The 17,108-nt window shown below is 40.1% G+C and overlaps 3 protein-coding genes across 3 annotated transcripts in view; 1 reads left to right on the forward strand and 2 right to left on the reverse strand.

The window, feature by feature from the left end:
- erc2 (ELKS/RAB6-interacting/CAST family member 2) overlaps positions 1 to 4,954 on the forward strand; it is a 33,287-nt gene extending 28,333 nt beyond the window's left edge. Inside the window, exons 16-18 of the mRNA XM_030051621.1 lie at positions 42 to 109; positions 248 to 429; positions 940 to 4,954. Of these exons, the coding sequence (XP_029907481.1) occupies positions 42 to 68 (27 nt within the window). The 3' untranslated portion in view covers positions 69 to 109; positions 248 to 429; positions 940 to 4,954. The remainder of the gene's footprint in view (positions 1 to 41; positions 110 to 247; positions 430 to 939) is intronic.
- Positions 4,955 to 6,710: 1,756 nt separating this feature from the next.
- creld1a (CRELD disulfide isomerase 1a) lies at positions 6,711 to 9,357 on the reverse strand. Its single transcript, XM_030051622.1, has 5 exons — positions 9,192 to 9,357; positions 9,015 to 9,098; positions 8,262 to 8,357; positions 8,000 to 8,140; positions 6,711 to 7,386 (listed from the first exon to the last, which is right to left on the reverse strand). Exons 1-5 carry the CDS (start codon positions 9,355 to 9,357, stop codon positions 7,166 to 7,168), a joined length of 708 nt encoding a protein of 235 aa, XP_029907482.1. The 3' UTR covers positions 6,711 to 7,165.
- Positions 9,358 to 10,401: 1,044 nt separating this feature from the next.
- Positions 10,402 to 17,108, reverse strand: il17rc (interleukin 17 receptor C). The gene is made up of 15 exons (XM_030050682.1): positions 17,015 to 17,108; positions 16,498 to 16,770; positions 15,649 to 15,889; positions 15,407 to 15,510; positions 15,141 to 15,261; positions 14,893 to 14,934; positions 14,624 to 14,745; positions 14,468 to 14,524; positions 14,246 to 14,312; positions 13,112 to 13,344; positions 12,962 to 13,015; positions 12,504 to 12,555; positions 12,257 to 12,364; positions 11,327 to 11,365; positions 10,402 to 11,219 (listed from the first exon to the last, which is right to left on the reverse strand). The coding sequence occupies exons 2-15, from the start codon at positions 16,603 to 16,605 to the stop codon at positions 10,582 to 10,584; spliced, it is 1,986 nt and encodes a 661-aa protein (XP_029906542.1). The 5' UTR covers positions 16,606 to 16,770; positions 17,015 to 17,108; the 3' UTR covers positions 10,402 to 10,581.

Below are 17,108 nucleotides of genomic sequence, written 5' to 3' on the forward strand. Positions count from 1 at the left end.
TGCATATCCCTGTTGTCGGCCTATAACACTGACAACCACAGGATGACGAGGAGGGCATTTGGGCATAATCCTTGCTGCGACAACCAAAGCTCTAATGTTGTTTTGAGGGGTGAGATATGTTTCAGACTTTGACACTTTATGGTTCTCTATTTCTTCTCTGTCTGCAGCTATTGTGGCTACTTTGCTAACAAACTAAGCAGCTGGTGTCTCTTTTATCCCTCTATTTCTTGATCTTTCACATTCTTAGATGATTCAGTCACTATTGGAGGAGCACAGCCATGCCATGATGTTGAAACACTATGACTACCCAACCAAACATTTATTACCTCCACTCAATCAACACTCAACGTCGGGGCCTTTATTTTTACTGGGGAAGAGGAAGGGGGGCTCAGGTGGGCAGGTCATGCGGGGAGACTGACAGCTGAGCAGGTAATGTTTCACATTTCATGTAACGGCACATGTACTGTAGCATGACAGATCCATTTTCAGTATTTAAAGGTACGATATATAATTTGATTATGCTTTCGCACCATCTGGTGGCTATTACAATCCATGTCTGTATACACTCTCGGGAGGTCAGGAGTTAGAAGCAAAATAGTCAGTCATTTATGATTTTTCTTTTTTTTTTTCACAGTTAGTGGTAGTACAACACACAACACAAGTGTGTTTAGCACATAAGGTTAGAGATGTTTAACAGAGCTATAAGTTTTGTCAGGTCAACCAATAGCCATAGGAAACAGGACAAACATACTGTATATATTTGGCTACATATAGGTACAAGACATTGTTGTGTTATAACAAGTGGGATGAGCATGAAAGAGAAAGCAAATTACATTTGCACATTTGAACAGGGAAATTATTCCATATTGTACCTTTAATCAGCTCGAGAAAATACATTTCCTGACTATAACCTGTGACTCTCTTTATTTGCTGCTCCAGGTGAACAGGGGCAGAGGTCCTCCACATCCTCCCTGCAGAATCACACAGGACTGGAGTGGACGTAAAGAGGCAGGCGCTGATGCTGACGGAGAGACAGGTGTGCTCACTGTCTTCTCCAGCACATTTTCAGACAGGGCAGACATTTGATCAAAACCACCAAGCCTTGCATCGCTCTGCCTCAGAGGTCTCGCTGGTCAGCTCACCTGCCTGTCACCTGCTGAAACCCCCCCCCGTCTCCACCTCTTCAGGCCAACAACGCCCCCTGATCCTCCTGGTAGAGATCTAATAACTGTCTCCACCCTGTTAGCCTTGTTTATTTGTTCGTCCATCTACTTTTGATTGGCTCAAGATCATGGTTGTCCTGCTGTCTGTTGCACCTGCCTGACTGACTCCTCTGGCTCTGGTTGGCTCCCCTGCCTGACTCCGTCCTCACTGCCCTGCTGACCCATCTGGTTACATCTGACCCCTCTGCCTGGCTATCACACTGTCATACTGGTTATCACTGTGTCGATGCTGCACCGCGGCTTTACACAGTCTCTTCTGTTACTTTAGTCACCTGTTTATGTTGCTGTTATTGTTGTAGAGCCATTTTTACCCTTTGTGGCACACACAAACCATTTGTGTATGTATGTTTGTAGCCACCCAACCCATCGCCCCCATCTCCTTTGACACCTAGGTGTAGCATGATCCACACACATCAGATAAGTTCAGCTGAGTGCTCAAAGTGTTACGCTGTCATTTTTTGTTGGTAAAAGGAAGAGCTGTCAGCTGACTAATAGTGCGCCTTTAGCCTCGCCTGCAGCACTGGGAGTTTCCTTGGCTGTGAGCAAGGCCCTCTGGTTGTTGGGCTTTTGTTAGCCTTAGGGCTGTGGCTGCCATCCATATCTCTCTTCATGTTACCTCATTTGATAATCAGAAGTAGTCAGAAAATCAATCTATGCAGATGTCGAGTTCGAGTGAATGCAGTTTATTTCCCATCCCGATTCAAAGGTGTCAAAGCATAATTAACCATTCAATCAGAATGGCCAAGAGAGTGGTCAGAAAACCTTCATCCAACAGATTATTTTGAGTTGCTAAGACTATGCACCTATGCACCTCCTCCCTGTTGCAGGAATTTTTCAAATGGTGCTTCTGCTGGTGCTCAAACAAAATGGTGTCAGAAGACCTGGCCAAGAGCATCTTTCAGAATAGGGACTTGGTCCCAAAATGGGCTTAATAAACAACTGAAAAAAGACTGCTTTGTACATATGATTTGACAAAGGGGCTTGATCACTTTCAGACCCACTGAGAGATTTTCCTCTACAAATAATGCTACTATAAATACCATTATAGACTACAAAGTGGAAGCAGTGTTAGATGTTTTATCTACAGGTCTATTAATACACATGGACACCCAAGTCTCTGACATTTCTCTGTGTAGGCTCCATATACTGCTCCTGCTCCCCTCTTCCCCACTTCTCCTCTTTCAGCAGTAGTCTGTGTGAACCTCCTAAACATAGTGACTTGTTTTCTCCTTCTCAACAAGGTGGCCTGTGCCTCATTAAAACTGTACACATATGATATTATAGATATGCATATATTATACTTATAGAGAGAGATCTATAGAGTGTGTCTATATGTGGTCAGAAAATCGTTTCAAACTGATGAGATAGTATGTTTTCTTTTTCTTTGTTGTTATTTTTCTAACTGGCTGGAGGTCGGAGAGATCTCTTGTTTAGAGTGTTGAGTGAAGTGACTTTCCTCTGATTTGTACATTGTGAGAAAACCCCTCAGCAGCAAGCAACATTCCCTGCCTGAAGATACAGGAAAAAAAAGAAATCCTGCCGGTCTGGCTGAAGAGCAGTATATGGGAAGTAGAGAAGTGTACTCCAATCTAAAATAGGAAAAGATCACATTATTACATTCCTCTCTTGATGTGAAAACATTTGTTGAGACTCAGCTGAGACCACATGACCTGTGGTAACCACTAAGAGAAAACCCTGAGGTAAAAAGAAAAAAAAAACACATATATATCTATATCTATATCTATATAATTTTGCAGCTCACTTAAGTAGCAATGAGATTATTTCTGCTGCACAGAGCAGACAGAAACTTGCACTTGTGAGTGAGGACTATCACTATTAACATTGTTAAAGTGGAGGTTTGAGTGACTCTGTCGGGATGCATCGTCCACTCTTCCTTTCGTGTGTTTATCGTTGTTGTTGTCGTCTTGTTGTAAGCAGAAGTGGTGACATATGTGACTGTGACAGTTGAATAAATAGAAACCAACACACATTGTTACAGTATAGTGGAAAATGAATTAGACTGTTATTGCCCTCCTCTTCCCCTCCATCCCTCATGGTGACTGTGTGTGTCTCCCTTTTTATGGCCAACATTGATTGTTGCAAACGCGTCCCATCTTTCATGGGATCCCAACCTGAGGTGATCCCTACCTCATTGTGCGTGTGTCTGCTTCCCACTGAATGCAAGAACCTTACAGCTCCTGTCACCGACCAAGAACCGATTTACGTGTGAGACATTGTGCGGTGTATGTGTTTACAAATGTAAGAGAAAGGTCATGGAGGGTTATCTGAACAAGGGAAGACAATGCAGACAGACAGAAGAGCAAAAATCCTCTCACTTTACCATCAGGGGGGCGGAGTATGAATCCTCCATTTTCAGGTCTTTATCTACTGAATACTTGAAGTAGGGGGTTCTCCTACCATGAAATAGCGTATATAATTTACATGGTAGAAAACATGGAACATTTCAATTGTGCCCATGCATGCTGATTTTTACATTATGTGCCAACTGAAAGTGATGATGTAAGGATAATCTCCTGTTCTCTATGCAGAGCGAGTTATTAACTGTTTTGTCGAAAGGTTTAGGAGACACAGGCTTAGAAGCTGGGGCTGGTTTCCTGGGCTTAGACTATGATCCAAGATGTGAATGAATAACATCCCACTGAATGTGAGATGAAGTCAAGGGCATCCGTGTCTAAGAAGCAGCCTTTTTTTGAAAGACATACACTTAAGGTGGAAGGCCTACAGATTCACCAGTAATTTTCAAAAGGCCTTCAGAAAACAAAAAAACAAAAAAACAGGAGTATAATAAGCCTAACATACATATTCACTTTTTTGTTGTATACAGGTTGTTTTTCATTTATTGTTTGACGCTGAAAATGCAAACCTTTGGATTAAACAAATCACTGTGACCAATGCCAGAAACATTTTTTTTGTTTGACAGAACAATGTTATGTTTTTACTTTTTTATTCATTTTTGTATTTAAGTTAGCTTTATTTTTTCTATTGTTTCCGCTTATTGAATATGCCAGTTTGAGACTGTACTATTTGTATAAGTAAATGTTTTGAGCTGTACAGTAAAGATCTAGGAACAAAGTTAAATGTGAGTGTCCAGCATGCTGAATGATTACCTGTGTGAACGTGGGCTAACTTCCCATGAAGCATCCGTCCTCATACATTAATTGCATCTGCATCGTGCATTGTGACGGTGTGATGTTGTGTTTGAGAGTGGTGTGTGTCTCACATATTGTGTCCCCTTAGTAGACAGCCTGTGCAGTTTTGTGAGAGTGCAGCATGTTTTCGGGGTTGCTGGTGTAAATGTATTCAAAAAAGAGAGAGGCGTGTGTGCGTGTGTATGTGTGTATGTGTGTGTGTATGTGTGTATGTGTGTATGTGTGTGTGTGTGTGGGTGGGTGGGTGGGTGTGCATGTTTGCATTTGTTTTATGGGAGCGTGTCTGTTAATGTGTGCGCGTGTTTTGTGAATGCATATGAGAAAAATCTATTAAGAAAACTTTATCAGAGGAAGTCCCTAGAGAAAAAAAAAATGAAGAATGAGTGGGGGTTTTGAATGAAGCATGGATACTCTGTTATGTTTGCTGTTTTTAAAACCTAGGAGGCTGTCTTCAGTGCCCCAGAAGTTTGCTATTGTATGTGCTGTATCAGAATATTACTATTGAGTGTTGGCCAGCTTGTTTATATCCATCAAATAAAGGTGACTTTCTTTCTGACTGTCTCTGTTTGTGATTTTTAAATTTGAAATGGGATGATTCTTTCTCTGAAACGCTAATAATTTTAGGCAATAGAGAAAAAATCCTGTGCATGGCAGGATTGAAAACAATGACTGCCTGCTTCAAAACATGTTTTAATACAAGTGTGCAGTGGTATTTGCTGACTTCTGCATTAAGTACTAATAATGAAAAGCGCAGGATGCTACTCAAATGGCCAAAAATTATAGATTGGACTCAGAAAATGTATTTTTTCTTTCTTTTTCTCTTTCTCTGTATTTTACCTCTGTTCAACTTATTTTTTTTACTGTACAGGTAATAATTTAGTCCTCTTGCATAGAATTCTGTGGAAAAATCTGGGTAGGATGCACACTATTTAGAATAGCTATTAGTAACTTAGCTTGATAACCTAGCAATTCTATCACAAATCATCACAAATCACCTATAATAAAATAATAATAATAAAAAAATAAAACATATTTTAAAAAATATCTCTCTATATAAAAATATAGAATATATATAAATCGCATATCACATATGATAGAATTAAAAACTTTGCTTGCATAAGCTATCCACTGTAACTCCAAAATTTTAGTTTTTAATGTTTCTTTTTGACATGTAAAGATTTTCCTCATGAGAAAAGCTGAAAACATACAAATTGCTTTTTATTTAGAAAATAAAATACTGTTGGCTGCAAATTCAAACACTATGTTTTCCCACACACACCCATTACATTACATGCAATACATTCACATGCATGACACAGTGTATTCATTTGGGAAATTAATGTGGTATTTGCAGAAAGTGCAGGTGTACTATGCATAAGTTTCCCACGAATTCTTCATTTGTGAAGCTACAGGCAAACGTCATTGCAGCAAGAGGTAACTATCTGGAAAAAAAAAAAAGAACTTCAAAAGATGTGCCGTGAGATAAGTGAACAGCTCAAGGCACATCAATGTTTAGCATCATGGTGGTTCATTTGGCTGAAACATAAGCCATGTTACAACATCAGGTTCAAATCCAGCCAAAGACCTTTATCACTTTCAGATTTTTTACACTAAAAAAGTAAGAATGATAAACAATCCTTAAAAAAAGGGTAAGCTTTTGTTTTATCAGACTGACTGTAGACATTAGATCATGTTGTCATATTCAAAACAAAACTTGTTGTTTTTTTTTTTTCTCTGATGTGATCTGTAGCTCACACAAGCTATTCATGGGATTTAAATCTGAAAGCTACATCATCTCTTTATGCCATTCCTGAGCATATTAACAACATTGTTTCAATGTTTGTTCTTTAATTAAAAAAAAAAAAAAAAAAAATCTGGTTTCCTGTGTCAGCAGAAAAAAAGTTCTGGTTGCCTGCAGTGAAGTTCATTCTCAAGTGGAGATACTGAAGGACCCAAACATGTAAGGTAATCCAAACAGGAGAGATGATCATAATTATTATAACTGCATTTCTCATTACAAAGTAAGTACATAATTTTAGGCTTGATTTTGGTGCAATGGCCCTGTAAGTCTGAAAAAACACCTGGGTGCACAGACATAAGTAGCTCTCGGTCAGTATCTGTATGACATAAAAAAAATGGGAAAACAGGATCCAGGTTGAAAGTGGTCAGCCTTACAGTGTGATTTAAAATTTCATTTGTCACTTCCTGTTGGTAGAGAGTTAGCAATATCAGAATTTCATTTGAACCAACAGGACAAATGTACATGATTTCCGTTGAGGGGAATGGGAAACTCTCCTAGATTGCATTGTGTTTGTATGTATTTTACAGGTCCTGTTCAGTGCAAGTTCAACTATTGTATGTAATGTGTCTTAAAATATGACAAGAAAATTTAATGTTGTTGTACAATATGTCAGTATTTCATACACAAATGTGGTGTTTCAAGGGATTGTCATGTCATAAATTACCTTACAGGCATGGCAGAGTGACATTTCATGAGTTTTTTCACATTAGCGACTCATCTTTTTCCATAAAAATGTGACTGCACCAGTATTGTCTTGTAACTGTTCAAGAACCGAGGTGTCAAGTGCTAGAAAATCTCAAACTAAGTAAACTCCTGATGGTGCTAGGTGCTGTTGAAAAAAGTCTTAAAACTGTCAGAAGAGAGCTGTACAAGGTCTGTGGTCTCACACTTTCATTGACTGACACCTCCATGTGTGCATCTGCCACACAGTAAGATGAAATGTGTTCTTGTTGAAAACTTAGCTTGCAGCTCTAACGTCCCTTCAGGAAACTGTCCAGAAAGCGGTCTCCCCTGTCAGAAAGCCAGTATCCTGCCATGGCTGCCACCGCTCCCATGAATATAGATGTGAAGACCAAATCTCCCTTAGCAGCCAGAGTGGCCAGAGCGCAAAGCAACACCCCGAAGAACATCTGCTGCAGAACCTCCACCTCCTCGTCCTGGATGTCCTCAAACAAGCCTTTCTCCTCAACACCTGCCGAGGGACACGGACACAGGGGTGTGTGTGTGTGTGTGTGTGTGTGTGCACCAAAGTCATTATCATTAACAAAAACGAATGAAATAACGAAAACTAGGTGTGAAAAACCTTTTCATTAACCGAAATAAAAATAAAAATGAGGCTTTACAAAAAATAACTAACTACCTGAACCTCTATTGTTTGTTTACAAAACTAAAACAAACTAAAATTCTAGAAAAAATTCCTTTAGTTTTCATCTCTGTCATTTTATTTGGTTGCTCATCTATCAATACATATTTTAAAATTATATGATGTTTCCTTGAGTTTTTACTACACAATACTTTTTCTGACTTTTTGAAATCTCACACTTGACAAATACCCCATATTATAGAAAGACTACACTGACACTAAAAATGAAGAAACTAAAATAAAACTGAGCATTTTCAAAAAAATAATAAATTAAATCAGCAAACTCACTTTAAAAACAAATTAAAAGTAAACTGAGCCTAAAAACAGAAAGTCAAAATGAAATAAAAATATAAACTAATGAAAAATGCAAAACTGGAATTGTAAATGTAATTTAATGTGCACATATCCATTTGTTTGCATGCTGGGCTATGATGCCACTCACCAGACCGCTGTTTCGTCACACAGACTCTGTCTCTGCGGATGAATCCTTTAGCACAGTCGCAGCGGAAAGAGCCTTCAGTGTTGGAGCAGATCTCATCCAGGCCAGGACAGGGCAGCACTCTGTCACTACACTCATCCACATCTGAGCAGAGGAAAAGGAAAAAACACACCACATACTCACATCAGAGACCTCTAATCTGAATATGAGGCACACAATGAGCACATGCTGACATACAGAGTAAAAACAGTTTATTTGACGTTACCCAAACACTTGGCCCCTGTCTGTCTGTACCCAGGAGCACATTTCCTGCAGCGTGCGGGCCCGCTACCCATACAGCCCACACAGGCCCGGTCACAGTCTGTGGAAGGAGTGACACATCTCTGTTAATATACACTCACTTAAGTGGAGGGGGGAAAAAGGTCAGAAAAAAATGTCAGAAAACATAGGACAAGTATTATATTAGACAGTAAAGCCTGACTGATACTGGACTCCTGTGCCCCATAGTGATATTGATATTTGGGAGTTAAAAAAAAATCGCAATAGCAATATATTTACTTATACTTTTTAGACATAAAACACACATTTGTGGCAAGCAATCGTCGTTAAACATTTTTTTTTTTTTAAATAAAGAAATGTGTTAGAGGCTTGATATTTTTAAGTCAAACACTAAAGTTCTTAACTTCTTAACAAAATCCGCACCAGCACCTGCTCAGCTGTGATATGCTGCTCCAACAAATCACTGCCACACAGAGTCTTGTACACAATGCAGTCTGCAAGACGGACTATTTACTGATAACACTGTTTTTAAATAACGTTTTGCTGCAGTGTGGGGTGTCTTTGCATATCATATCATATACATACATATAGCAGAAAACTCTGGTTGTGCTGTGTGGCTCCAAGTTTGATGCTGGCAAAGAGTGAGCATGCTCAGTGAACTCTACCTGAGAAAACAAATATTTTAAAAGTCTCTCCAATGGGATTAATACTCTATACCTGTGTGCTGTGGCCCACTGACCTCTGCACTCATATGAACCCTCGATATTAAAGCAGTAGCTGTTTGGGGTACACATTCCCAGCTCGGTGCCACACTCATCAATGTCTGCAACAGGTAAAAACAAAATGTACATTTAGTCCAATTGCTCACACTACTACATTGCAAATGCATACACATGCCAAAGTTTGCATACAGTACCTACACAGGTGTTATCATGGAGTGTAAATCCAGCTTCACATTCCAGACACAGTGTGTTTTCTGGCCCAGAGCAAATCCTGCAGGTATCTGGGCAGCTCTGGACCTGAGCCACCAGAGTCAGGAGCGAACACAGCCAAGCAGCCAGCAGCAGGTTACAGTGAACCATCGTCACTCTCATCTGGTCCTGTAGGTTAGGGTCTGCAGGTGTCTCGGCCAAAATATCACATGAACATGGGGTGCAGGGCGGAAACATAACATTTAGCAACAGATAGCTGTCAAAATAAGGTAACTGGGGGATAAAATGACATCCAAAACATGCTCCTTACAATAACAATCAACATCCCATCATCCTTAAGGTCATTAAAAAAAAAAAAAAAAAAAAAAACAGATAGAAAGAAAAAAACACAGAAGACTGATATTTAATGAGTTTCAGAAATTTGCGTCATTTACTGATGCTGGAAAAAAAAGGAATAAAAAAGATAAATCAACCTTGTATTCCTGAAAGGCCTCATTATTATCATTATTATTATTATTACTATTATTATTATTATTGTTATTGTTATTATTATAAATCAGAAATTAGTGTCTTAGTAGTTATTTATGATAACTTAGGCTATATATTGATTTTGATATGTAATATCTTTTTACAATATACAATAACTCTTTTTGTAGAGATATTAGTGTTTAGTAGCCTACATACTTCCCGCTGCAAAATAATGATCGTTGCATTAAGCTGCTCAAAAAAATATATTTTCCACGCTACAGTTTCACGTTCCCGTGTGAATATTCAGCTCGGGTTAAAAACTTTGAGGTCATTACGGAATATGAGTATCCAATCCAACATTAATGTAAAGTCTAAGTTAAGACATGGCTTTACCTTTATGTCTTTATATGTTTGTCAACTGTAAAGGTTGGATCGAAATGTTATCGTCGGCAAACACGCTTCTCAGTATAGTTTACTGCGGTCCCACAAGGAGTAAGGCTGAGACGCGCTCGTTGCAGGTCCGGCCGCTCTGCGCAGACAGTCGCTCCCCTGAGCATGCTCAGCTCGGCTCGGCTCGGCTCAGCGCATGGAGAGACTGCCTGTGCGCCGCTCTTCCGGTTCATCAGGGAGCTTTGCACAAGCAGCCCTGTCCGTGTCTTCACACTGACAATATGCTGAACCAATCAGCTCCACCGCCCTGCGCTGAAAACCGGCCAATCACCATGGGAGACATGCCGTGAACAAAAATAAGCTACTTTATTTATAGACAATTGACAGGCTTACATGGATATAATCAGTCTGTAATTCATTATGGATTGACCACAGTGAGACTAATTTGTATGTCATCCTTTCTCTCTTATTTTACATATCATTTATGTACAATGAGCAGCTTTAAGTATATGCTCTTCATAGTTCTTGTTTTAAAAGCTTCATCTCCCAGTTTTTCTCCACTCCAAAATATTTATGGGGCGGTGTCTTCTGTTCATCCAGTCGCATCCACCTCTTTTTGTCAAATGCCCTGCCTCTCTTCAGCTGAGACAGGAGTGCCTGGGTCTGCGAGGGCAAGTGGAAAAGGGAAAGCCCCTGAAGAAGCTCTGGCAGGCTCTGGTCACTACCAGGAGGCTGTGCCGGGTGGGACTCAAAGTTCACCAGGAGAAACCGTTCCCCTGCCCTGCCCAGCTGCTTGTCTGCTTGGATGGTGCACAGAGAGGCCATGAACACATCAGAGAAAGGAGACAAAACCTGAGGGTTGTCCTTCTGTTTCCCCTGAGCCTCTTTGTACTGCTGGGTCCACTCCTCTGCTCCTTCCCAGGCCTGCCGGGTGAGGACGAGCACGACTTGACCCCTCAGGTTATCCAGTTTCAGCAGCTGGGAGTGCAGCCACGGTATGGGCCCCAGAGAGCTCTGCTCCATCCGGCACCACTGGTCCACAGACACACTGAAGCCCTGCTCATGAAGCAGGGAGCCAAGCCTACACACCAACTCTGAAACACCTCCTTCCACATCTGGGGGGCTCAGCAGCACCACATGGCCCGTTCTGCCGACTTCACACAGAGAGAAAAAGAGGATCAGTATCAGATCAGTCTGAGAGACTTGGCTTGTTCCAAGTGTAATGACTGATAATGACTTAATTTAGAGAAAAAAAACTCACGCTTTGCACATCCACTGTGACGCCAGCTCCAAGCCCACCCTGGAAAAGTTTGAATATCAGCATAGTGAGAAAACAGGCCAGAGAGCTTTAATATCCGAGGTATGTGAATACCACAAGTCAAGGGATAGTTCACTCATTTTGAAAAATGGGTAAACGCTATTATGCCCTAAGTGGTATGTAGGCCATTAGTAACACGACCCTCCTCTTATCGCTCTTGCTGTGTTGGATACTGGCTTGATGGCCCCAGTGCTAACTAGTAGCCTTCTATTAGTTACCACATGCTGGTTTTCTTGAAAACACCTGCCTACATCCAACAGGGTTTAAACAGCACATTTACAAGTGTAATCCCAGAAGAAAGCATTTACAATTACTGGGTGCACTAGACAATATTATTCAGATTAATACTGTTCATGATTCTGCTGTGGCTTTGTGCTGATGTGTTAGGCTGGCTGGCTCAGATAAACAGAAAAAAATAAAAATAAATAAAAGATTTATTTTTGGGTGGGGGTGGGGGTTAGACCTCAAAATAAAAGTGAGATTTTCAGCAGTCAGACATACTGTCTTAAACCAATTTACTTCTAGTCATCAAATCACATAAAGTAGGTGAACGATACCTTTAAGATGGCAAAATGTATTCTGTGTGTGTATGTACTTTGTTCTATCAAAAATTGCAAGCTCTAGTACACAGCATTTGGTCTGTGAGGCATATATAAAAAAATGTTTGAATGTAATAGGTCTGAGGAAATTCACACCGCTGAATAATGCGTATTTTAACATTGGGTTGGTTACAAACTTCATACCAGACCAGTTACAAACATTGTTTGTTTTACAACAATATCACTTATAACAACAACAACAACAACAACAATAATAAATAGCTGTTAATATTAGGCTTTGTTGTACAAAAAGGAAAAAGGAAAAACAACCTACTTTTGATTACATCTTGGAGGAGACAGAGTATGAGCGCTGTCACACAAACCAGCAGCACCAGAGCAACAAATAGGAGACTAAGGCGCCACCTGCCAGCTGGAAGGGGTACTGTAAAATTCAAATCCAACTTTTACGAAAGCTCAGTGACCATGTATAGGATATGTTAAAATGTGTCCTCCACCATGAGACATTGCATCATCAGTTTGTGTAATCATAAACATTATCAATCTCCTACAATATGACTTACTGTCAATGAAGCAGAATGGACCCAGCTCATTTTGCATCCCCTTCACTTTGACCTGTACAAAAGGAGACTCATCAGCCAGTTATTCAAATGAAGTGGGCCTGCAGGCTCATTCAAGCAGACATCTTGAGTCACTTTGCCATCACGAGTCCATAACAAACACTCCATCCCATTGATAAGGTGGTCGATTTAAACCCCCCACCCCCACCCCCCCACCCCAGCATCAACCTGCTGGGTGTGATTATAGGTCCCGCAGTAGGGGGTTAAGATGCCTACAGTATTGCCACTCCATGTAATGTGCATGCTCAAAGGAACGATGAAATCAGAGCCTAGACGCCACAATAACAACTTTGTATACATTTCATCGTAATGTATTAATAAGATGCTCACATTAGTTGTCTGACTGAACTCTAGTAACTGAGGGGATATGAAAATCTGGAGGGCAAGTAATAATACTTTACCATTACACACGGTGAAAACTGAAGGTCGATGTCTTCAAACACCCCCGTTTTCTCCTGTAGAAGACGCAAGAGTAAATCATCTCAAATATAAAACATAAAAATGAGGGGTAAAAAGACCAAGCTCACTCTTAAAGTATCCTTTTTCATTACCCAGTGTCCCTTCTTATTTTGCTTCCAGGCACGATTTAACAGCTGCTGTCTAAAGCCTTTCATTTCCTTGCAGCCTTTCTCTTTGACACCTGCAGTCCTGTGACAGGGCCACACTTCCGCCTCCAGCATACAGGGGGCAGAAATGTTCCATGACAGGATCGGGATGTTACTGCTCATGTGGGCCTGGAGCACAGACACAGACACATTGTCCCATACGTTCCTCTGGAACATACCTGCAATACACACAGAGGAAACTTCACCGAAACAAATTAACAAGATTCATAAAAATACACTGGTTATACTCTCTGGTTCTCTCTTCTGCCACACACCCTAACCCTGTAACAATAAGATTATGATGACTATAAAAACAGTGAACGTAAAGGAACAATTCAGCCAAAAAACAGACACACACACGCTCACATATATATATGCACATATATATATATATATATATATATATATATATATATATATATATATATATATACACACAGTATACATATACATATACATACACACACACACACACACACGTATGTGTATATATGTATATATGCGTATAATGTATATGTGTGTATATGTGTGTGTGTATGTATGTATGTATGTATATCTATATCTATATCTATCGATCTATCTATCTATCTATCTATCTATCTATCTATCTATCTATATATATATAGATATAGATATATATACATATAGATAGATAGATAGATAGATAGATAGATATAGATATATATATATATAGATATTGTCTCCTGGAGCAATCAATACGACCATATGTGTCATTTGGCAAGGTTTCCACTTTCACAATATCCACTATGAACTCCTCACCCGTGGGATGAAGAGTTTCAGTGGAAACTGCCTCCAGCCAAAAAAAAATTTGGCAGCCTGCTGTTTTCTGTGGGTGTATCTGAAAACCTGTGCATTTGTACATCTCTTTCAAGTTGGATGGATACAGTTTGCCAATGTCTGTGTCATTGTTTTTCTAGGAAAGAGCTATTGCTGTTTTTACAAGGAAATTTTTACTGGGTTCAGCTCCTCAAATCACATAGAAACTATCTGGATGGGCAGATTGCACTAGGGGTAGTGGGAAAAATATCTTGAGTGAACCGTCCCTCTAGGGCTACTCACCAGCGCGGCCCATGAATGGGCAGCTTTTGGAGCGTCGAGTCCTCTGGTCACTTTTGTCCCACCATACCTTGAACATACACACAAACACACACATTACTGTGTAAATATTTACAGGCCATAGCGATTGTGAAATTGTTAATACACTGTGTGAAAACAATGCTGTACCATGTTTCCTCACAGTGTATGGCAATCGTAAGTAAACATATTACATTAAAACACTACCTGAAGACACAGGCAGGAGGTGACAGAATACAATGGGATGGTCCTGTTGTTCCACAACTGTAAACAAACACAAAACATCACAGCTGTAATGTAAGCAGGAAGCACAAGTAATGAAGAGACACTGAAAATAGGCATGGTATGGTATTTGACACTCGCCTGGCATTTCCCTGTCTCCTCATACTGGAGGCAGACGTGAGAGAGGAGCTTGTTATTCTTGCCAACAACCTGCAGCTCCACTTCATTCCTCTTCTGGTCAATTATACTGTGGACTGTGGGAACTGACAAGAGCACAAGACCCACCTGTGACTTACAATCAAGTCATCTGAAGCCGTTTTCCAACGTCTCAAGTAATCATTTCTTTGATTTGAATACCAGTGAAAACAGCATAATTAAAAGCAATGCGTTGATTATTTTAGGTTACTTACTGTCACACTCTTCTATACGTTCCTGCAGCTGTGGAGTGCACACTGAGGACAGACAGAGGTAAGATATAAAACATTGTAGACAGACGACTGGTTCTCATATATCTAAATGCAGAGTGTAATACAAGCTGACAGTTATGAACACAAAAGGTTCATAAAGGACTTATTTGTTGAACCTGTTACTACTAATCATCTTGGTTCTATAATTATCAGAAGCAATTTGAGATTATAAGTACACCATTAAAGTATACCTTCATCTAAGGACGGCATTACAAGTTCTTGAGGTAGTTGTAGTTGTTTGGCAGGGTGAACAGTCACTGACACGCTGCTGCCAAAGGAAACCCCAGCTGGCTCAGTAATCACCAAGGACAGCTGTAGAGGTCACATAAATGCACACACACAGAGAGCAGGTAATGCATGGGGATTGCAAGTAAAAAACAAACAAACAAACAAAAACAAACAAACAAAAAAAAACCAGCCAGCCTATTGGAGGTATATATTTTGCAGACTACTATACCTGCGTTGTATTTTGCTGTGATAGACCTTCAAGATCTACAGTGAACTCCACTCTTTTACATACAGGCAAAACACTTCCTGTGAAGCAGATCCTCACGGATGCGGCTGTAACAGAGAAAGCAGCAGGGTTTAGAAAGGTTTGAAACACGGGGAGGTTTACTCCTCACTTTCCAGTTTCCAGTTTAAGTCAAATAACAAGTTGTTCTCAATATACATGAAAATATATGAAGATTCAGTTTATACCTGTAGGACTCCTGGCCACCTCACCGTCATCCTCATCAAGCCCAGAGCTTTCATGCTCCATGTCATTATTAGGATGGACGTAGAGCTCTGTGTGTATCTGCAAACAGAGTGAGCATCGCGTTCTGTTTCTGCAGCACAACCAAGGCTGTAACATCAAGTTTCTGACATCCACAGCATCATTCTCTGTTGCAGAAAGAGGGGGAACCGGCGAGTCATCCTTAATGGTACATCCAGAGAGGCCCTGGTCACAAGCGAAAAGACAAATGAATAAGTTCATTTTATTTCTGATGCATGACATCATATTTCACTAAGACTGAACAATGAATGGCTTTTACTTTGAAGGTGTTATGCAAAATTGCCAAGCCAGTTAAACTGAAGTGAAGACACCTTAGAATCTATGAAAAAAATAAAAGTGTAATAAACATGTAGTTTTCAAATGCTTCTCGTCAGCCTGATACACTGATAGATTATATGATTATTCCAGTGGCTCATGTCAGTTGAGTCTACATGGCTCCTGGTCCTCACTTCAATCGACCCTCAGCAATTTTACATAGCGCACCTTTAAATGAGGGCCATATTGTGTTTGATACACACACAACACCCCCATTAAAATGGCCATATTGTGACAAGCTGGCACATTGCTACCCCTTCTGTTTTGATTAAATATTTGAGAATTAAACACTATTGCCTGTGAGTGAAATGGGAAATTAAAAGATATACATCTTAGTTCAGTACATCGGTTCTAACAGGAAATTAAAAGTGTAATCAGTCAACATGAGCTGTGCGTAGAACAGGAAATTTAAGCCTCAGTGCATCCATGCAAACATCATGTGCTAAGCCAGTGTCTACCTTCGAGCAATTGACTGTAAGATGGTCATATTCCATGACGTCCAAGCCAAACACTGTCATGGGTAGCATCAGGAAGATATATCCAATGGACAATCCAGGTGAATCCATTTTGCCTTGAGATGTTTGGAGAAATCCTACAGTATACTCCAACAAACATTTGTCACCAGCAGTGACTTGAAAACCATGTTGAGCGGGCCCAGCTCTGCCCTCCCCGTCATGACTTTACGTGGCAACTGGACATTGATTTGTAGGGTAGTGGATCACGACAATTACCTGGGGAAGGTGAAACACAAATCAGTGTTAGTGTCGACGTTCTATGACAGTTGTAGTTTCAGACTTCTGCTTTGAGTACAAGACATTGTGAGTGTCATCATTTATTTATTTATTTTTATTTTTTCAATACAAGCTGGTTCTGACATTTTTTTCACATAATCATAATGTAAGTGAGATAACACATAAAAATAAATAAATAATCTTATCATTACATTAGAAATGACAGAGAGCGTGTTGTACTTACTGTGTGTAGCGTGTACCCGCTTTGTCAGAACATTTTACTTCTGCTAAGTATCAGGTCCATGCCCTCAGAGAGTTGTCTGACAAAACAGTTCCAG

This window comes from Myripristis murdjan, chromosome 5, assembly GCF_902150065.1.
Source record: "Myripristis murdjan chromosome 5, fMyrMur1.1, whole genome shotgun sequence".
Taxonomy (NCBI): Eukaryota; Metazoa; Chordata; class Actinopteri; order Holocentriformes; family Holocentridae; genus Myripristis; species Myripristis murdjan.

Coding starts and splice junctions, on each gene's coding strand:
- il17rc (XM_030050682.1), bottom strand. CDS start 16,605: ATGGATTCACCTGGATTGTCCATTGGATATATCTTCCTGATGCTACCC. Junction 12,365..12,503: donor TCCATTCTGCTTCATTGACA/GTAAGTCATATT, acceptor TGAATTTTACAG/TACCCCTTCCAGCTGGCAGG. Junction 11,220..11,326: donor TCACAGTGGATGTGCAAAGC/GTGAGTTTTTTT, acceptor CTCTGTGTGAAG/TCGGCAGAACGGGCCATGTG.
- creld1a (XM_030051622.1), bottom strand. CDS start 9,357: ATGGTTCACTGTAACCTGCTGCTGGCTGCTTGGCTGTGTTCGCTCCTG. Junction 9,099..9,191: donor CCATGATAACACCTGTGTAG/GTACTGTATGCA, acceptor TACCTGTTGCAG/ACATTGATGAGTGTGGCACC. Junction 8,141..8,261: donor GACAGGGGCCAAGTGTTTGG/GTAACGTCAAAT, acceptor TCCTCTGCTCAG/ATGTGGATGAGTGTAGTGAC.